Here is a 23,649-nt window from a genome sequence, read left to right as displayed (position 1 = left end):
TTATTATGAAGATAAATAATATCTCTTCTGAAAATCGTTAGAGGCGAGTGAACTCATTAATTTTTTTAGAATCTTCGAGTTTGCGAACCTTAGCTTATGTTTTTATTTATTGTTTTTCTCAAATGATAAATCTCATTATGTTTTAAATGTATTTAATGACAAAATGTTCGCTCATATTTTTATTTTTTATTTTTTATGATTGTGATTGAACAAACTATCTTTTATCCAATTACATCAAGTATATATAAATTTTAAGTAATTATAATTGATTATAAATACAAAATAGGAACAAGGAATATAAATTTAATAAATCCATTATTTTTTTACGAAATTAATTTAATCCATCTAGCTACACTAGGCACGCCCTGGTTAACGGCAAAGACCATATAATAGCCCGGCGGAGCAACCCTTCCATCAGGCGGCGCCGTACATCCGATGGTATACCTTCCGACCATAGCCGCCGGCAAGGCGCTCGTTACAGACAATTTCACCATTCTTTGACCTTGAGAAAAAGAATGTGTCGCAAACGGAGCACTAGCCAGATTCACCTCCACGATTCCAACCACCGGCAGAGTAACGGACACGACTACATCGAATCTATCGCCGTACCGTACCGTCGACGGCAATTCCTCCATTACCGGCCTTAAATTAGCCCTGTCACCCGACAAATATTCCGGTGAGAAAGCTTCTATTCGTAATTCAGTCGGATATTCCATATCAAAATTGTAATAGTAATGTGGGTTGCTGCCGGCGATCAATACCCGACCGTCTGGTAACAGATTTGCAGTCGAATGATACATTCTGGGTATGGTTCCCGGGTTTAGTGTCATAAACCGAAGACCCAACGGCTGATCTGGTCTGTAAAGAAGTGGGTATAAACAAGGATTCGTCGCCATCTCAAACCCCTGTGAACCAGCTTGAGCGCCGTTGATGATTAAAATATCTCCGGTCGGAAGAACAACCATATCACCCATTATCCGTCCAAACGGCATATCTTCCATCTCCCAAACGGAATCGGGTCGGGTCGCCACAATCCGGCCACAACTGCCGTGTGCCGGTGACTCTGTATTCCTTTCTATGTAAGCGCCATACTCTGCCCCGCCACAAATAACGATCGTTGCAGTAGAGTAATCTCCGTCCAGCGCCATCATCGCCGACGAACCCGCCGACGGGTAGTTCCGTGGGCCACCCATTAACTCCGGGTATTCTCTCAATACAATATTATTTCCATAATCGTAAAGTACAGATTTACTATTCGCAAAAATGAAGAGGTTTCCGTCGGGAAGAAGATGGACATAAGGATAGAGATTATCATTCTGATTATCTCTAGAACCGGCAAGGAAATTGAACTCTACTGCACCTCCAGGTCGTGGGGGAAAGTATTCAACGCTATTAGCGAAACGACCGCCGACGATTATGATCGATCCGTCCGGTAGAATTTGGTTTGTGGAGTACCAACGGCCTTCAGAGAGTTTGATCTCAGTAAGCTCTTCCCAATCGCATAATTCGTTAGTTTCACATGGAGAGAATTTTCTTAACTTACGTAAACCATCAAGGTCTCCTCCGGTCTGGAGCAGAGTTCCGTCCGGTAGGAACTGGCCGGAGGAGCACCAAGTGTCGGTGAGGATCATTAGAGGACGGATTTGATTGGTTGTGAGGTCTAGAAGAACAGAGTGAGCGTAGCAATCGTGTTTGAGAATGGGGTCGGTAGGATCGTTACGGCAGTGGCCTTTACGGAGCATTTTCCGGGAAGGGCCGATGTCGGTACGGTCGAGGAGAACCACCGTGTTGAACCTTGTTACGGCGGTGTGCATGGAGGCGATTCCGGCGTTGGGGATTACAAGCTCCCATGTTCCTGGTAGCTCCGACCGTACTATAATGAAGAAGAAACTGATTAAAAGAATTGTTGCCAATTTTCTTGAAGCATCCATTTTCACTATGATCAGTAGAAAGAGAGAGAGAGAAATGCGGACCGTTGCTTAGGACTATTGAAAGAAAGATATGTGGTTGGGATAATAACTAATAAAATATATTATCTATTTCTTTATTTTATTATTTTTTGTTTTTGTTGTAATTACATATTTGACACATGCCAATAATGACAACGGTTATGATGTAGGAAAGTGCCTATTTAATTGTTATAGTTTAAATATAATTTCATTTAGAATTGATTGTTTTTTATTAACATAAAGAAAACAGTAACTTAGATGGTTCATGTAACAAGAATTTTAATTAAAAAAATAAAAATTTTAATTTTAATTTTAATTTTAATTTTAATTTTAATTAAAACAAACATTAAGTTAAAACAAAGCAATGACTCTATACTTTGAGGGGTGGTGTTAACTTCTAAATTAGAAAATTAATAATAATAATAATAATATCAAAATTAATAGAGTATATATATATATATGAAAGACTCAAAAATCACTAATCTATTTGGGCATACTTTTATTTGTCTTATACGAAAGAAATGCGAAATCAAAAAGTCAATAGAGTAGCGAAGCTATTTTAGGGATAGATAAATATCTCACTGAAATAGTATTCATTTGCACCTTATTTGATTAACGATTTCATGTTCTCAATCCTAGTTGTAGTTTTATCTAATATGAATGCGTAGTCGAACCATACTGTGTATCGAAAATTATGCATGTGGTATGTCTAGTTTCCTTTTTATACCTATGGCTTAATTTGTCTTATCTAAATAAGTAGTGTATTATGTTAGATTTATTATTCAAGTAGTGTATTATGTTAGATTTATTATTCTTATGACTAGCGTAATTCAATTTAAAATAATATTATTTTAATAATTAAATTATATATTAATATATTAAAAATTTAAATATAAATTTAATAATTTATTATGTTTTGGACAAATTGCATGTGCAGCCACCTCTTTTATTGGCCCATTTAGGGAGAATGATGGTGACAATTTATGATGGAAAATTCAAATAATAAGATATTTAAGTAAATAATTATACAGATACTCAGTTGTGATTGAAAATTATGTTCTTCGAATAATACAATTTATTTAAATTTATGTATAATAAACTATATATTTTAATTTAATTTTACCAATCTATTGTTTTTAATTTATTAATTATGTGTTAATCAACACAGACCTACAAAGTGTTTTTATATAATTTTAAAATAATTTTTTTTGTTTATATATTATTAATTAATTTTCAAAATTATAATTTGTTTATTGGAGTTAATACACTCCAACAATCATTAACTTCGTCTCAACTTATTAAGTTATTATAAAAATAAAAAAATTTAAATATTTTATTTTGATGTAAAATATAATGTTTAAAATATTTAAAATATGATTCTTCTAATATAATCATTAACTAAAACTAGGAAGATCCCCGTGCGATGCAAACGGATAAAAATATATTGTTACAACGTCCCGCGTTTATCAAATTTTATTTTAAATTTTAAATATAAATTGTTATTAGCTTAGTTGGTTAATGAGTTGTACTTATTTTTGTTAGGTTGCAAGTTTGAAACATACATATAACATTTTTAATTTTATTTTTAATCGTTTTAAGTTTATAGGCGGGTCAACTCAGAATCCAACCCAAATATCAATTTACTCTCACATATATATCCAAATTAACCACAGCTCTCGAACCGCCAATCCGGAAACTTTTAAAATTAAGCATCATTATATATATATATATATTAGTAGGTTAAAAATATTCGGCCTTCATTAAATTTGGTATTCAATTTAAAATATAATGTGTTATTAGCTTAGTTGCTTAAAAAGTTGTATTTGTTATGTTAGGTTGCGAGTTCGAAACATACCTATAGCATTTTTTATTTTAGTTTTAACTATTTTATGTTTATGGGCGGGTCAACCCAGAATCCGACCCAAGTATCTATTTACTCTCACATATATATCTAAATTAACCAGAGCTCTCAATCCGACAATCCAGACACTTTCAAAATTAAGCATTATATATATATATATATATAGATTATCGTCATTTAGTACTCCCTCGTTATAATTAAACTTAAATTTGATCCTGTATAGAAAACTATAATTGAAAACTAATATATCTCAGGTATAAAATATAAAGTCCTTGCCTTAATTGTCAGGATCTCTTGTGCATAATTATGAAATTTGTAACTAGGTGTATTTTTAAATTTTAATGTATAATATAATTATTGATTGAACATAAATATTTGATTCACTAGTATAAAAAGAGGGCAATTGCGACAGTATTCACTGTCGCTATTGATTAGATTATCGTCGCTAAAAGTAAACAGCCACAGGAAATTGGCCTATGGCTAACTGTCGTTATTGGTTCCGTAGCTAAAATATAACTACAGGAACTAGTACTGTGGCTAATGGATTGGCAACAAATATAAATTACTGTATCTAACAGAGTAGCTAAGGAAATAAATTATTGTCGCTAAAAAATGGCTAAGGACATAAATTACTGTTGCTAAAAGTGTAGCATAAGAATAAATTATTTTCGCCAAATATATATATATATATTAATACTTTTTCTTTATTAAGAATCTGAATAAGAAAAAATAAAAAAAAGAATACTAAAATTAGATAATTTATAATATCAAAACAAACAAATATAACATTTTTATCCAATACAAATATTATTTCTCAATCTAAAAAATGAATACAAAATATATAAATATAAATTTGAACTCTTATATCATAAAGTTCTCATCATTTATCAAAATATCTTTTTATTAAAGTTATCCAAGTAGTCCAATAGTCCTTGTCAAAGAAAACAAGTCAAAGTATAAATTAATTCATATATATTTATGGTGGTAAATTTTAATGTGCACTTGAATAGACTAGATTTTCATCAATGTCTTTAACTCGAATAAATAATATTTGAATAAATAATATTTAACTAATAGGCTCAGGCTATTTAAGGAAGACAACAAGTGATTTACTTGAAGAAAATGACATTCACTGTATATTTTTATGTCTATCTAAATGAAGGTTGGTGTTGTTCTTACAATTCATCAACATGTACAAATAAACAAAGCAATGAAGGACATGTGCATGTCTCAGGTTCTAATTGAGCAATTTGCAAGTTTTCTAGGTACTCTAACACATTCACGTGATTGCGGAAACAAAATTAAATTATTAACCAACCTATTTAAGTTGTAGCTATATTATTAACCATGAGATACTACTAAAAACTGGAATCCCATCATTAACATGCCATACAACTGAAGACTATCACTATATTAACCTACGAGACAAAGATAATTTTTCTGAAATCATTTAAACGGTAAAAACTCTAGAGAGATCCCTCAAGTTGAGGAAACCAGACCAAGGAAGCAATAGAAATATGAAGTAAGACACAAATAAAAGATACATTACCTTATTACCTTCTACAATAGCTCTTTCCTCTTGATGATGATAGTTATATCATTTCACTATCAATAACTACGAGACAATAATACAAATTTGGAAATATAAAACCTCATTATCAAATTCTTAATAAACCAGCCACCAATCAATAACCACATTGAATTTCATAAATCCATGTTTGAAACATGCAATTACACACAATAACTACAATAAAAACGAGAAGCGCCTATAACAGTAATAAACATGATTTATAGTTGTTGCCTTGTTGGTAATAAGTTATATAATTGTCTATGGTCTATAAGAGGTAACATCAAACTTACTTGTGTATCCATGTTTGTAAACAGAAGAGTGAAGCTTAATTGAAACCAGCTTCCTACTGCCAATATCAAAGATTCCTTAAAGTATCATTAAATACCAATGCGAATTTGGAGTTGAGTCTGCAGTTTGTGAAAATGCAAAACAACAATATTGAGATAAGTTTTTACTTAACATAACTAATTGTCTTAATCACACCTCAATATTAACTTTGATAGAGAAAAAGAGGGATTAGTAATATTGTTACCTAACCGTTTGAGGTATGCTAGAACCTATAAGAAGAATCTTTGTGTGAGAGGAATCGAATATCAAACTCGAAATTTATTAGAATAACAGAATGTGTTGGCTATTTGACACGATCTAGCTGTACCTGGTCAACTGTTTGTCAAAGAATAGGAAAAAGAAAAATAACAGTGTCAAAAGAGAACCATGAATCAACAATTTTTCTAAAAAATACTAGAGTAATATATTTTTCAGAAATTTATGTTAAGAATTATTCATCTATCCTTATAGAATATTATGCTAAGAATTGATTATATATTCATCTAACATAATAGAATAATATTATAAACAATAAGTAGATGAACCCCTTCATTTGAGTAATCAAATTATTATTCTGAGAATCCTAGTGAGCCTGATCTTGAAGAATAAAAAGATGAGGCAAATGTATGCAAAATGGTTGAAAGCAACAAGCTAGGGTAGAGGCAAGGTGTGGTCATAAACTGTGTTGGTGCTAAGGTGTGTTTTGATTATGGTGAATGAGTAGTCTGTTTATGCGGGAGTGGTGGGATGTGGGCATGACTATGAGAAGGTGGTGGTGCTGGACTTTTTTGGTGCTGATGGTCATGAAAAGGTGAAGGTGCTAGACTAGTAGATGATTTAGTCATTCACATATGAACCTTCTTTTTGGTATTCCTAACTAATACATTTTGTTTCTTTACTGTCGTCTTTAAACTTCAAAATCTAATAATTTCAGCAAAAAGACCTATAAATAAAATCAAACAAATAACTAAATGCAAAGCCACAATCACAAATGCTTAATAATAAGCCAAAAGATCTCAAATGATTAACACAAAAAAGAATAAGATAAAACAAGTCACAAAAGATGAAAATTCTGAGAGAAATTATTAATAATACTTAAATTTCTTGCATCTCAATCAAATTATTTAGACTTTTAAGTTCCCACAAGTGGATGGATGGATGTAAACAAAAGGTTAAATTTAGTTTTTGGGGATCTAGATTATTATGTATTCTAGAAGATATGATAATGAACAGTCTAAATAAGAAGGTGAAATTTAGTGTTTAGTCTTTATTTTTGTTAATTAAATTTTAACAAATATCTGAAATCTAGTTTCAACTATATATATTCAATCTATATAGTTTGTTATTGTAACATTCACTTGACTAGAGAGAAACCATATATCTCAATGCAAGAAGATTTTACTGACTTAGAGGTTTTAAATGAGTTATAACTTATTGTTTTGCCTACTAAATAAGAGGTACATATCTTGAATTTCTTATGTAGAAAATGATCAAATGAAGACAAATTTGTGTAGCCTATATTTTCAAATCCATAGAAATGAATGATATAGATATCAAATAGAAAAGCTAAATCTGCATATAAAAACCTAGAACAAAACGATTTTCACAACAAGATTAAGAGCAATTTATTCTACCTTTCCTTGTCTTCTTAAACATATGTTTTTTTATGTATATTTTGCCTTAATGTAACTTGAACTATATAGTCTACCATAACTAGCCAGGTCAATTATAACTCAAACATATCGAAATTATGTAGAAGAAATGGAAACAAGAAGACAACAAAATATCACCAATATAGGATGGAAAACTTGGCCCTAAGAATCTCTGTAATATCTTCTCTGACATTACTAAACTGCTCTGGATCAGAAGTAAAATATTTTGGCGAAGCTACTGTATTGAAACTACTTTGAGAATGAATATGGGCAAAAACTTCTGAAATTGGATCAAAAGCAAAGCATTTTTGCAAAGCTACTGATTACAGAAAACTTTTTATATATTACATGATTCAACCTCCTTTTTCATGTGTGAGAGATGGAGACTGAAAATCTGATTTACAGGTAGAATTGGCGAAAATCATAAGTTGCTGATATTGAAAAACTAATGCGATTCATAGATAGTTACTAACATGTAAAGAGATTATTCTTTTCCTGAACGACATTTAGGATAAAACTTCAAATCCAATCGAAAATTGGTGAAATCTTCCGTCAACTGTGAAGAACTCTATCACGATTATTCCGTCATCGATTTTCACAGGAATCGGCAAACATTTCAAAAAATAATATCATACATGTGCGGCGTACAAAATCTGTAGAGAGAAATGAGAGAGAACAGAGTATTCAAATGGAAATTGAGAGTAGTTCAAAAGAGGGGGGAGTATCAGGCTATTTAGGGTTAGTGCTTTTAACCCCTCCCTTTATTTGGTAATTTGGTCACCTAATAACACAATTCAATTTCCCTTAGCCCAAAATTAATAAGTAAAAAAAATGAGACTACTTTTAGAAATTTTAAGTAAAATCATAATATTTAATCGGATAAACATTTTTAGTTTTTATTTTATATTTTAAAGTATTAATTAATAATATGTTTGTACTTCACATAATGAACATTTCAGTCTAACTTAGTTCAATAGACCAAAATGAAAACCTATAAAAAAAGTATAATTATTTTTAAATTTTTTATGTAAATAGAAATATAATTTAATTGTGTAGGTCTCAATATTTTAATATTAAATTTTTTTATTTAAAAATATTGCCACAGTATTTAATAACTGTATCTATTAATAACCCGTTAGTATATCTAATAATTTTGCTTGACCAATAGCGACAGTAAAACTATATCGTTACTAAATTTTGTCGCTATTGATACATTTTTTACTAGTGATATTATACATAAGAAATGTTGATTATATATATATATATATATATATATGATGCGCGCGGTATCCTTTGGTTATACATATGAAATGGATTTTATATATATTGTGATGTGAAGCCTCAAAACATACTGCTAGATGAACTACAGTGAGCAAAAATCTCAAATGTTCGTGGAACTATAAATTATTTAGCGCTAAGAATGATCAAATGATAAATGCAAAACCAGATTTATATAGCTATGAATTGTGTTGATGGAACTTATAAGTGGAAAGAGGGCATGGTTTCCAGAAGTAATGAAGCAAGACGATGATGAACACGAAGTTTCGTTTAACTTAAAATTAAAGCACAAATGTCATAATAATTTATTAAAAATATGATGATCAATATTATCTTTCTGGCGGATTGGATGAGGGAGAAGACTCGAATGAATGCAATGGAAGATTATAGAAGTTTTAGATCCAATGGTTAGTGAAAGTGAAGAAGAGAAGGCGGAAACGTTGATGAGAGTTGGCTTAATTTGTTCACGAAGATCGTGATATAAGGCCGCAATGAGCGAAGTGGTGGAGCTTCTAATTCAACTAGCATTTAACCCGTGCATTTGCACGATTAATAATATAAAAAACCGTGAAAAAAAATTACGGATAACATTTTTAATTTTATTTTTAACCGTTTTAAGTTTATGAGTGGGTCAACCTACAATCCGACCCAAGTATTCATTTACTCAACATCATTATATATATATATATTAGTTAGTTAAAAAATTGAATTTATATTAATGTTAAAACGTCCCACGTTCATCAAATTTGGTGTTGAACTTAAAATATAAAGTCTTAGTAGCCTAGTTGGTTAAAGAGTTGTACTTGTTTTGTTAGGTTGCAAGTTCAAAACATACCTCTAGCATTTTTAATTTTATTTTTAACCGTTTTAAATTTAAAGGCGGGTCAACCCACAATCCGACCCAAGTATCCAAATTAACCACAGCTCTCGTCCCCGGCAATCCAGACACTTTAAAAATTAAGCATCATTATATATATATAGATAGATTAGTTAGTTAAAAAGCTGAACTTATATTAATATTAAAATGTTCCGCGTTTATCAAATTTGGTGTTGAATTTAAAATATAAAGTCTTTGTAGTCTAGTTGGTTAAAGATTTATATTTATTTTGCTAGGTTGCAAGTTCGAAACATACCTCTAACATTTTTAATTTTATTTTTAACCGTTTTAAATTTAAAGGCGGGTCAACCCACAATCCGACCAAAATATCCAAATTAATCATAGCTCTCGACCCGGCAATCCGGACACTTTAAAAATTAAGCATCATTATATATATATATATATATATATATATGGAGAGTGTTCACAAGATCAAAATGAAATCTATTAGAAATGGTCTTTAGTCATGTGCTGAATTTTGGGCTCATATTTAATTATAGTGTATATAGTAATAGGATTTAAGTCTTAATAGGGCTTAAATGTAGTAGTTTAATCTTTTTGATGAAATCGAACATCATTCAGGTTGAATCAAACATTGAGATGATGTTCATATTATTTATGAGAGTTTTGTGAAGCTACTTAGGCCTTTGGATCGAAAAATCCAAGCCCAATCAAAACTGCAAAATTTACAATTTTGATGTTTTTGAGGATCGAGAGGTCCGATCGAGGAGTTTCAGTCAGAACCGAGAGGTCCAACTGAGAAATTTCGACTAGGACCGAGAAATTTCAACTATGATTGAGACGTTCGACCAAGAAATTTCGACTATAACCGTGAGATCCGACCGAGAAAATTCAACTAAACCCAGAATACAACAACATTTAAATATTATTGTTTTAATTTTAAATACACAATTTTTTTAAACGGGTGTGAAGGTTGAAGCCCGAAACCTTTTTCTGAGTATCACCAAACTACGAACTTAAAGAAACTCTAATGAAAAATAAGTTTGCACATGTGCATTTTTTTATTGGTTTTAAAAATCAATTAACAACTCTATTTTAAATAAATAATTTTTTTAATTAATTTACGATAAATATTAAACAAATAAGAGAAATAATTATTTTATCTCCTGTTAATTAGGCTAAATATATTAACTAATTACTAAGTTTTCTCATATTAGTTATCTTTTCTATTACTATTTAAAACAATTTTAAAAATTAATAATTAAATCAATAATATTGTTTTCAAATAGTTTTTGTTTATATTATCAATGAAAAACAATATCATTTCTCAGTTCTACCAATAATACCTGAAAGCGTAAAGCTTGGTAAGTACAACTATATCTATTGGAAATCACAAGTTTTTTTTGGAAAACGGTTAAAACCATTTCATTAAAATCTCAAAAGTGAGAGGGTCAAGAATCAAAACTAGACAACCCCTAACTATGATTAAAAAATGACAATCAAACGACCCTAAAGAACCTGATTAGTAGTCATCAAACATACGAAAATTAGAGATTACAAACAAAGATTACAAATTGTATCAAATTCTAATTATCCCAATCAGGATTCCTATTTCCATACCAACCTGATGTTTCAACAGATTGTCTTCCTCTTTCCCTTCTTGTCCTTCCTCTCTTCCTTCCACTTCCTATTACAATGAAAGGGGCATGAACTTAAGAAGTTGATGGATACTGTCTATTCTCTTTTTGATTTTTTCCTTTATATGAATCCGTTCTGATTTGATAAAAAAAATTATTCTTAGGGATTTCTGAGCTCTTCACCTTGTTGTTCTAAACTTGAATTTTGAGATCATTGTCTTTATTTTCTTCAGCTCCATCTTTAAAATCCTCAGCAACTTTGGATTCTTCAATATTAACCTTAAAATTCTCTTCTTCCTCTTGATTAGCTTGGGTATCTTCCTCTCTATTTTCATTAGCAACCACTTCAACTTGATTTGATTGAGAATCCTCAAATATATCTTCAACATGATTAGGTTGAGATTCCACCTCCTTCATCGTACTACTTTTGTCTTGAACATAATTTTCTTTATCTTCTGTTTCCCGATCTTTAACCACATTTTGCTCTTTGATAATAGGCACATCTGTTTCATTTTCCTGCATCTTTATTTTATGGTCTTTATGAATTTTCTGATCTTCTTCCTTAGCCAAATCATAATTTGGGCTTGCATGTTGGAAGATATTGTAGAAAGTGTATCTGTATGGCCTCCACTCATAAGTGATTTTCATGACAATAGGTTTTCCTTTTATGTCTACTATTGTCATACTATTCGGTAGTGTGCTTCTAGAATGCACATCAATGCTAATTCTAGCAAATGATAGGTCCTCTCCTCCTTTAGTAATTGAGTTCATGTATAATGGTGTACCCAATCAACTTGCAAAATGACTAAGAACTTCTACATTATACATGTGTATAGGGATATTCCAAAGTTTGAACCATATCTGAGTTATTTCTGTAAACTTGCTTAATAGGTTGATATCTTCGGACCATCTTTCCAACTTCATGCATTTGGAAATCACAAGTTACTCATATCATGATAGGTTATGATTTTATGGATATAGTAGAAGAGAATCTTGAAACTCCTCCCAAATTTCTTCAAGAAACAGATGATCAAAATAATACAATTCAAATCAATAATCCAAAATTCAAACAATGGTGTATCATAGATCAAAAGTACTTGCATGGCTCTTTTTAATATTGAGAGACAAGATTCATCAACAAGTCTCAAAATTATCTTCGGCACAAGAATTTTGGGAAACCTTAGAGAAGATCTATGTTTCTCAATCATATAGTCGAATATTTCAGTTATGGAGTCAACTCTAAAACGCACACAAAGTTAATGACTCTCTCCTTAATTTAAACATTGTTCAATTAAACACTATTCAATTTAAATTAATATTTAGATATAATTTATTATTATTATTATATTTTAAAATATAATAAAGAAATTAAAATTTTAATAATTTTATAAAATTATGATTAAAATAATATATTAAGTATAATTTATACCTAATTAAAAATATATATATATAAATATTAATCAACCCCCCGAAATTCTTTCTCATCTTAACCATCTATCCTCCGTCACTTCCTATATATATATAATGGAAAATAGGGTTTTGAATTTTAAATAATATTTATTTTAAGTATATTTTAGTTTTATTAATATATTATTAAATAATATTAAAATATTTTATAATATTATTTAATTAAAATATAATTATTAAATAAATATTTATTTTTTATTAATTATTATTATTATTAGAAAATATTAAAATATTCAAAATTAATTTATTAATAATTTAATATTTTTTTAGTTTAATAAAATTAAATTATAAAATATAAAGAAGAGTGATTATTCTATATTTATATTTCATTAATTTCTTTTTAAAAAAACTTATAAAAACTTTTATTACTTTTTTTATTTTTATTTTATTTCAAATAATATTTTGATTTTAACTCATTTAACATAATAAATTATAATTAAAACAAATTTAATAATAAAATAATATAAAAATAAATATATTTTAATAATGATCTAATAAAAACTAATAAATATTTATTATTATTTTATTAAAAAAATATATTTATTTTTATAATTTTATTTATAATTATATTTTATAATTAAATTTCATATTTAATAGATTTTAAATAAAAAGTTATAAAAATAAATTAAATATATTTAATATTTATTTAATAAAAAAATAATAAAAGTTTATTATTTTTAATTATTAATATATATTTATTTTAATATTCCTAATTATTTTATTTATTATTATATATTATTATTATTATAATTTTTAATAAGTTTTATATAATATATTATATTATTATTATTATTATAAATATAAAAATCAATATAATATGATTTGTTTTAAAATTAAAAATAATTTTATTAAAAAAGTAATAATAAATAAAATTAATATATATTAATAATATTAATTAATAGACAATAAATAAAATTAAAATAATATAAAATATTAATTAAAACTAATGAACTTTTCTTAGTTTTTTAATTAAATAAATATAAAAATATATTTAATTTATATGTATAATATATTATGAAAATTATAATTAATAATAATAAATTAATTAATAAATATATATATATTAATAATAATAATAATTTTATATTATTATTTTTTTTATAAAATAATATGTTATATACATAATTCCATTTGCTTTCTAAATCTTAATAAGATATAAAATTAATATATATATATATATATATAACAATAATAATAAAATTAATAAAAATATAAAAATCAATATATTATTATTTATTTTAACGTTATTAAAAATGATTTTATTAAAAAAATAATAATAAATAAATAAAATTAATATAATATAAAAAACAATATATATTAATAATAAATAAATTTAATATATATTAATAATAAATAATAATTATTATAAATATAAAAATCAATATAATATGATTTGTTTTAAAATAAAAAATGATTTTATTAAAAAAGTAATAATAAATAAAATTAATATATATTAATAATAAAAATTAATAGACAATATATAAAATTAAAATAATATATATTAATAATTAAAATTAATAAACTTTTCTTAGTTTTTTTATTAAATAAATATAAAAATATATTTAATTTATTTGTATAATATATTATAAAAAATATATTTAATAATAATAAATTAATTAATAAAAATAATAAAATAAATATATAAATAAATAATAATAATAATAATAACAATAATTTTATATTATTAATTTTTTTTATAAAATAATATGTTATATACTTAATTCTTAATTATATTTGCTTAAAGCTTTCTGAGTCTTAATAATATATAAAATTAATATATATATATATATATATATAATAATAAACTTAATAAAAATATAAAAATCAATATATTATTATTTATTTTAATCGTTATTAAAAATGATTTTATTGAAAAAATAATAATAAATAAATAAAATTAATATAATATAAAAAAACAATATATATTAATAATAAAATATTAATTTTTATTTATTAAATATTTAAATATATTTAATTTATTTGTATAATATAATTTATCAAATATATTCAAAATGATATTTAATTATAATATATAATAATAAATAAAATTAATAGAAATATTAAATAAATATATATTAATAATATTATAATAAATAAAAATAATATATATTAATAATAAAAATAATAAACTTTATTAATATTTTTTATTTAATAAATATTAAAATATATTAAATTATTTATATAATATATTTATTAAATATAATATTTATTAATAATATAATAATAAATAAAATTAATATATATATATATATTAATAATAAAAACTAATAAACTTTTCTTAATTTTTTTATTAAATAAATATTAAAATATATTTAATTTATTTATATAATATATTATATAAAACATATTAAAATACATATTTAATACTAATAAATTAATTAATAAAAATATTAAAATAAATATATAAATTAATAATAAAAATTATAATTTTATATTATTAAAAACAATTTTATTAAATAATATGTTTTCTAAGATACTGTATATATAATAATAAACTTAATAAAAATATAAAAATCAATATATTATGATTTGTTTTAAAGTTATTAAAATTTATTTATTTAAAAAGTAATTATAAATAAACAAAATTAATATTATATAAAAAACAATATATATTAATAATAAAATATTAATTTTATTTATTAAATATATTTAATTTATTTTTATAATATATTTTATAAAATATATTCAAAATGATATTTAATTATAATATATAATAATAAATAAATATAATAGATATATTAAATAAATATACATTAATAATATAATAATAAATAAACTAATAAACATTATTAATTATAAAAATAATAAACTTTATTAATATTTTTTACTGAATACATATTAAAATATATTAAATTTTTTATATAATATATCATTGAAAAATTATTAAATATAATATTTATTAACAATATAATAATTAATATATATTAATAATAATAAATAATAATAACTATAAATATAAAAATCAATATATTATGATTTGTTTTAAAATTAAAAATGATTTTGTTAAAAAAAATAATAATAAATAAAATTAATTTAATATAAAATTTAATATATTAATAATAAAAACTAATAGTCAATAAATAAAATTAAAATAATATATATTAATAATAAAAATTAATAAACTTTTCTTAGTTTTTTATTAAATAAATATAAAAATATATTTCATTTTATTTGTATAATATATTATAAAAAAATATTTTTAATAATAATAAATTAATTAATAAAAATAATAATTTTATATTATTAAAAAAATTTATAAAATGATATGTTGTCTACCTAATTCTACTTTCTTCTTATAAAATTAATATATATATATATATATATATATATATATATATATATATATATATATATATATATATATATATATATATATATATATATATATATATATATATATATATATATATATATATATATATAAAATGAACTTAATAAAAATATAAAAATCAATATATTATGATTTGTTTTTAACGTTATTAAAAATGATTTTATTAAAAAAATAATAAAAATAAAATAAATATAATATAAAAAACAGTATATATTAATAATAAAATATTGAATTGTATTTATTAAATTTTATATATATTTAATTTATTTGTATAATATATTTTATAAAATATATTCAAAATAATATTAATAATAAATTTTTATTAGTTTTTTCATTAAATAAAAATTAAATTTGTAATCGGGTGTAACTGAAATGTAGAAAAAAAAAAGGCTACAGTCGAAGTCGTAACCATGAGTCAGATGGACGCTGGATTTTCATTTACACTTCGTCCGCTGTAGCAAAAGGAACGTACGTCTGCGAAGTAGCAGATCAGCTAATGCTTTGTTAGATGAAACACGACGGAACACTGAAACGCAATGGCGCCTAGACGGAACGCAGACTGAACGCTCCGCGATCGTGTTTTCCCTCGAAACGGCGTCGCATGAGACCTTCGTCTTCATCGCGACGTCGGGAGGATAACCATCCGTAACTAGTCGTTTCTAGATGATTTGACTCAATTCAAAAATTGAAATGATCATTTCTCCTACATCTATATGTATCAAATGTCAATGATGCTTATTCTAACAACTATGATGAAGAATAGTCAAAATATCATAAATAGATTTTGACTAATTCGATCCAAATAACTGCCTCAACTGATTTCGAAGTCAAAAGATAAGATCTCAATCCTCAAATCAGGATTTACAAAAAAATCCGTCATTGAAGCTCAAAGCTTTTGGATTCTTAAAACTCTATCAAATACCGATTACAGTTACTCTAATTTATGTTTAATCGATAAAAAATGTTAACATCAACCGCTTTAAAATAATTGAGATAGAAAAAGTTAATATCAATTGTTTTTAAAATTATTAATATTGACTTGTCTCTATCAATGAATTTATCAATGAATTTAAAAGTGGTTATATTGAACTCGTCTGTATCAACAACCCTAATAAGTATAGACATTTAAGGTGTGAATATCAACGATTTTTAAAATATATTGAACCCTCTTTTATCCACCATATTAAAAAAATATTGATATTAACACTTCTATATCAACTAATTTTAAAGCAGTTCATATAGAGTTGGACAACGGTTTTAAAAATCGTTGATATAGAAGAATATTATTAACCGTTTTTAAAACGGTTAATATTTACTTATATTTTATATATTTTTTTAACTTAATAAAAATTTATTTTATGATTTATAAATTATATTATAAATGTTCAAATGATTTATATATATCAAATTCTTTGTAAACGAAGTTTATTAAATTTAAATAATTATTTTAATATTTATTTTTATAAATCAATCAAATTAATTATATATACATATATGATCGTAATTATTCAATAATAATAATAATAAATAAATATATTCAAATGGCTACTACGTGTCACGGCCTATTAGCATCATGACCCAATCCATGGGATGTCGAGGCTAATTAAAATCTTGACCTCATAGTGCGTTAATCTTCATAGGTCCAATTACTTAAGTAGGTCCCATAAATCTTCTAATCTATATATATATAATGATGCTTAATTTTTAAAGTGTCCGGATTGCCGGGTCGAGAGCTATGGTTAATTTGGATATATGTGAGAGTAAATTGATATTTGGGTCGGATTGTGGATTGACCCGCCCATAAACTTAAAACGGTTAAAAATAACATTATAAATGCTATAGGTATGGTTCAAACTTGCAACCTAACAAAACAAGTACAACCTTATAACCAACTAGACTAATAAAACTTTATGTTGTAAATTCAACCCAATATTTGATAAACGCGTGACATTTTAACAATATAAGTTCAACTTTTTAACTAACTAATCTATATAAATATATAATGATGCTTAATTTTTAAATTGTCCGGATTGTCGGGTCGAGAGCTGTGGTTAATTTGGATATATGTGAGAGTGAATGAATATTTGGGTCGGATTGTGGGTTGACCCGCCCATAAACTTAAAACGGTTAAAAATAACATTAAAAATGCTATAGGTAGGTTCGAACTTACAACCTAACAAAACAAGTACAACCTTTTAACCAACTAGACTAATAACACTTTATGTTTTAAATTCAAACCAATATTTGATGAACGCGTGACATTTTAACAACATAAGTTCAACTTTTTAACTAACTAACTAATATATATATATATATATATATATAATGATGCTTAATTTTTAAAGTGTCCGAATTGTCGGGTCGAGAGCTGTGGTTAATTTGGATATATGTGAAAGTGAATGGATATTTGGGTCGGATTGTGGGTTGACCCGCCCATAAACTTAAAACGGGTAAAAATAACATTAAAAATGCTATAGGTATGGTTCGAACTTGAAACCTAACAAAACAAGTACAACCTTATAACCAACTAGGCTAATAACACTTTATATTGTAAGTTCAACCCAATATTTGATAAACGCGTGACATTTTAACAATATAAGTTCAACTTTTTAACTAACTAATCTATATATATATATAATGATGCTTAATTTTTTAAGTGTCCGGATTGTCGGGTCGAGAGCTGTGGTTAATTTGGATATATGTGAGAGTAAATGGATATTTGTGTCGGATTGTGGGTTGATCCGCCCATAAACTTAAAACGGTTAAAAATAACATTAAAAATGCTATAGGTATGGTTCGAACTTGCAACCTAACAAAACAAGTAAAACCTTTTAACCAATTAGGCTAATAACACTTTATGTTTTAAATTCAAACCAATATTTGATAAACGCGTGACATTTTAACAATATAAGTTCAACTTTTTAACTAACTAATCTATATATATAATGATGATTAATTTTTAAAGTGTCCGGATTACCGGGTCGAGAGTTGTGGTTAATTTGGATATTTGTGAGAGTAATTTGATACTTGGGACGGATTGTGGGTTGACCCGCCCATAAACTTAAAACGGTTAAAAATAACATTAAAAATGCTATAGGTTTGGTTCAAACTTGCAACCTAATAAAACAAGTACAACCTTTTAACCAATCTATATATATATATAATGATGCTTAATTTTTAAAGTGTTCGGATTGCCGGGTCGAGAGCTGTGGTTAATTTGGATATATGTGAGAGTAAATTGATATTTGGGTCGGATTGTGGGTTGACCCACCCATAAACTTAAAACGGTTAAAAATAACATTATAAATGCTATAGGTATGGTTCGAACTTGCAACCTAACAAAAAAAATACAACCTTATAACCAACTAGGCTAATAACACTTTATGTTATAAATTCAACCCAATATTTGATAAACGCGTGACATTTTAACAATATAAGTTCAACTTTTTAACTAACTAATCTATATATATATATATAATGATGCTTAATTTTTAAAGTGTCCGGATTGTCGGGTCGAGAGTTGTGGTTAATTTAGATATATATGTGAAAGTAAATGGATATTTGGGTCGGATTGTGGGTTGATCCGCCCATAAACTTAAAACGGTTAAAAATAACATTAAAAATGCTATAGATATGGTTCGAACTTGCAACCTAACAAAACAAATAAAACCTTTTAACCAATTAGGCTAATAAAAGTTTATGTTTTAAATTCAAACCAATATTTGATAAGCGCGTGACATTTTAACAATATAAGTTCAACTTTTTAACTAACTAATCTATATATATATAATGATGCTTAATTTTTAAAGTGTCCGGATTGCGGGTCGAGAGTTGTGGTTAATTTGGATATATGTGAGAGTATATTGATACTTGGGACGGATTGTGGGTTGACCCGCCCATAAACTTAAAACGGTTAAAAATAACATTAAAAATGCTATAGGTTTGGTTCAAACTTGCAACCTAACAAAACAAGTACAACCTTATAACCAACTAGGCTAATAACACTTTATGTTGTAAATTCAACCCAATATTTGATAAACGCGTGACAATTTAACAATATAAGTTCAACTTTTTAACTAACTAATCTCTATATATATATATATAATGATGCTTAATTTTTAAAGTGTCCGGATTGCCGGGTCGAGAGCTGTGGTTAATTTGGATATATGTGAGAGTAAATGGATACTTGGGTCGGATTGTGGGTTGACCCGCTCATTAACTTAAAATGGTTAAAAATAACATTAAAAATGCTATAGGTATGGTTCAAACTTGCAACCTAATAAAACAAGTACAACCTTTTAACCAACTAGGCTAATAACACTTTATATTTTAAATTCAAACCAATATTTGATAAACGCGTGACATTTTAATAATATAAGTTCAACTTTTTAACTAACTAATCTATATATATATATAATGATGCTTAATTTTTAAAGTGTCCGGATTGTCGGGTCGAAAGCTGTGGTTAATTTGGATATATGTGAGAGTAAATATATATAATGATGCTTAATTTTTAAAGTGTCCGGATTGCCGGGTCGAGAGCTGTGGTTAATTTGGATATATGTGAGAGTAAATGGATACTTGGGTCGGATTGTGGGTTGACCCGCTCATTAACTTAAAACGGTTAAAAATAACATTATAAATGCTATAGGTATGGTTCGAACTTGCAACCTAATAAAACAAGTACAACCTTTTAACCAACTAGACTAATAATACTTTATGTTTTAAATTAAAACCAATATTTGATAAACGCGTGACATTTTAACAATATAAGTTCAACTTTTTACCTAAATAATCTATATATATATATAATGATGCTTAATTTTTAAAGTGTCCGGATTGCCGGGTAGAGAGTTGTGGTTAATTTGGATATATGTGAGAGTAAATGGATATTTGGGTCGAATTGTGGGTTGACCCGCCCATAAACTTAAAACGGATAAAAATAACAATAAAAATGCTATAGGTATGGTTTGAACTTGCAACCTAACAAAACAAGTACAACCTTTTAACCAACTAAGCTAATAGCACTTTATTTTTTAAATTCAACCGAATATTTGATAAACGCGTGACATTTTAACAACATAAGTTCAACTTTTTAACTAACTAATATATATATATATATATATATATATATAATGATGCTTAATTTTTAAAGTGTCTGGATTGCCGCGTCGAGAGCTGTGGTTAATTTGGATATATGTGAAATTAAATGGATACTTGCGTCGGATTGTGGGTTGACCCGTCCATAAAATTTTTACCGTAATATTTTTTTCACGGTTTTTTATATTATTACTCGTGCAAATGCACGGGATACATGCTAGTTAATAAGAAAGAGATTAGAAGATATTATAATTAAGGAAGAGATTAGAAGATATATTCTAATTAAGGAATATATTACAAGAGATATTCTATTTTAAGTAGTGATATTCTAATAAAGGAATAGATATCCTAAATTAGTGTAATTAGATTATAATTGTAAGACAATTCCTAATTAATACGTTGTAAATTCCTATAAATATCTTAGAGGTATTATATTGTAATTATCAAATAATCATTTTAATACAATCTTATTCTCAAACTTTATTTCTCTCTCTAAGTATTTTGCGTTTGAGTTCTTTTTGCATTGTGTAAAAGAGTTTACTAGCTAGAATCATAGTTGATCTAGCCTAGTGCCACACGGATCTAATTTTAGCCCGTGACATACGACTCAAATGTGTCCCTCTTTCACGGGCTCTCTAGAGTTGTAGTGGATGAATGACATATTGAGGCTAGAGCCGTTAATTTGGGTTAGGCCCATTGGGTTAGCCTGCCCCGCCAAACAATTTAGACGGGTTGGGTAAAAATATTAGCAACCCATTTTGAAGTGAGTTTACACGGGCCAACCCGCTCGGGTCGCGGGCCTAGACGGGTTGGGCTTGGGTTGGCAAAAACATATAATTTGATGTATAGCCTTAAAGACATATATCGTATAGCCTTAGCTTTTTTTCTCTCTCAGACAGCACTACAACAGTCAATATTCAATACTTCGTCCATCGGTCGTCAACTACTTATTTGTCTCGTCTTTCTTCTCTTCGTTTTGTCTCAAGAGTTCGTGGATTCAAACTTGGTTTCAGACTGCATCAATCAATACTTCTCTCATTGGCCGTCGACTACTTATTTGTTAATGGTATTTAAAAATGTTGACTTTACTGAAATTTCCATTTTATGAACTTCTTAAAATTTAATTACTTTATTGAACTATTTGGTCATTTAATATGTAATTCTAGACAAGACTCTTGTTTGGTGTATATTATGACTATTTGTTTATGTTCTTGAAATTTTTACCTATTAATGATTTTTATTTATTTATATTTAATCAAAAAAAAATGGGTTTTGGTTTGTAGGAACGTCCACCATGGGTTGGCCCATATATTGTGTCCAAGCAATACATTTAAATTATTTTCATAAATAACTTAATTTTGTATCTTGAAAGGATTATATATTAGTAAATTTAGAAATGTTTCAAGAGTACCTGTGTGGTAAAATAATACTGCCAATTTTATTTATTTGATGAACAAACATTCAATTAATGGCAAAAAAACAGATAAGATTAACAATAATATATCTTAAAAAGCACTAAAATAAATGAACTGAAACAGGGTTAAGAAGAATTCATCCTAAATTTGGTAAGAAGTCTACTAGCAAATAGCAAAAATCCAAGAGCATGGCCCAATACAGCCGCCAGAAAAATACCACCATTGAAGGACATTACAGCTAACATGACCAAATAGGATAGACCGGCTCGAATGGTGTGTATACCCGTCTTGAACAGGCCTAACGCAATTCGGTTCGGTCCTGGCTTAACAAATTCCCAATGATATAGACACTCAACAATAACAGCTAGGGAAAAGACCAACACCTGCAACTCCGTACATGGTCTTGTCGTGTCCTGGCCAACATGAGAACAGAACCTGGGCGTGGGTTCCCCAGAAGAAAGACGTATGGAAGATAGAGGGACGATGGTGATGGCTGAAGTCAGTCGGAGTAGGAGGCGGTGGGATGCCTACATTGTGGAGGTCGGAAGCAAAAAGCTCCATTTTAGGTTATGGATTATGAACACAAGGAATGAGCAGATTTAAGGATAACAATTGTGTGTGTGAGGGAAAGAAACTGTCGGACTGATAAGTACTATGGAGAAGCATGGTATAATCAGATATTAGATTGCTTGCTGTTCTAATGTGAAATGGAGAATTTGCAGTTGTTAGAAGCAAGCAATCTCAATTCTTTTGTTACAAGTTTAATTTTACTTAAAATCAACATTCAAAATAAAATATAAAACATTTTCTAGTCTAAATCCAAATTGAGAAGAAAAAAAATGGTTACAAATGATGCCAATTAATATGAACTTTTATTAAAAGCCAAGAATCACACAATCATTTGATTCATAATTAAAAAATATATCTTATATTTCTAATAAAATTTTGATAATGAAGAAAATAAACATACTCAAATTGAGAATCTTCTCGAACTTTGTCTCATTGCTCAAACTTATACCCTATAACGGTTATACATTATAGGGTCTAAGATTGAATCAACCTACTAAAATCGCAGAAAATCAAATAACTCAAACTCGAAAGAAAACAATTCCTTCACATTTTATTTATAACCAATATCTTGTATAAATAAGTCTAATAAAGAACTGAAACAAAATTTCAGCATTTCAATAAGGGCAGTGGCATGTTATTATTCAGGTCATAATG

The 23,649-nt window shown here is 26.8% G+C and overlaps 2 protein-coding genes across 2 annotated transcripts; both read right to left on the bottom strand.

Annotated features, from left to right (window-relative positions):
- Window positions 1-276: 276 nt before the first annotated feature.
- Window positions 277-1,965, bottom strand: LOC124929344 (aldehyde oxidase GLOX). Its single transcript, XM_047469682.1, has one exon. It carries the CDS (start codon window positions 1,929-1,931, stop codon window positions 324-326), a length of 1,608 nt encoding a protein of 535 aa, XP_047325638.1. The 5' UTR covers window positions 1,932-1,965; the 3' UTR covers window positions 277-323.
- A 20,585-nt stretch (window positions 1,966-22,550) lies between these two features.
- On the bottom strand, window positions 22,551-22,986 carry LOC124930005 (copper transporter 4-like). Its single transcript, XM_047470376.1, has 2 exons — window positions 22,809-22,986; window positions 22,551-22,744 (listed from the first exon to the last, which is right to left on the bottom strand). The coding sequence occupies exons 1-2, from the start codon at window positions 22,984-22,986 to the stop codon at window positions 22,551-22,553; spliced, it is 372 nt and encodes a 123-aa protein (XP_047326332.1).
- Between the last annotated feature and the right edge of the window lie 663 nt (window positions 22,987-23,649).

Source organism: Impatiens glandulifera, chromosome 3 (assembly GCF_907164915.1).
Source record: "Impatiens glandulifera chromosome 3, dImpGla2.1, whole genome shotgun sequence".
Classification (NCBI taxonomy): Eukaryota; Viridiplantae; Streptophyta; class Magnoliopsida; order Ericales; family Balsaminaceae; genus Impatiens; species Impatiens glandulifera.
This window is presented reverse-complemented; position numbering and strand designations above follow the sequence as displayed.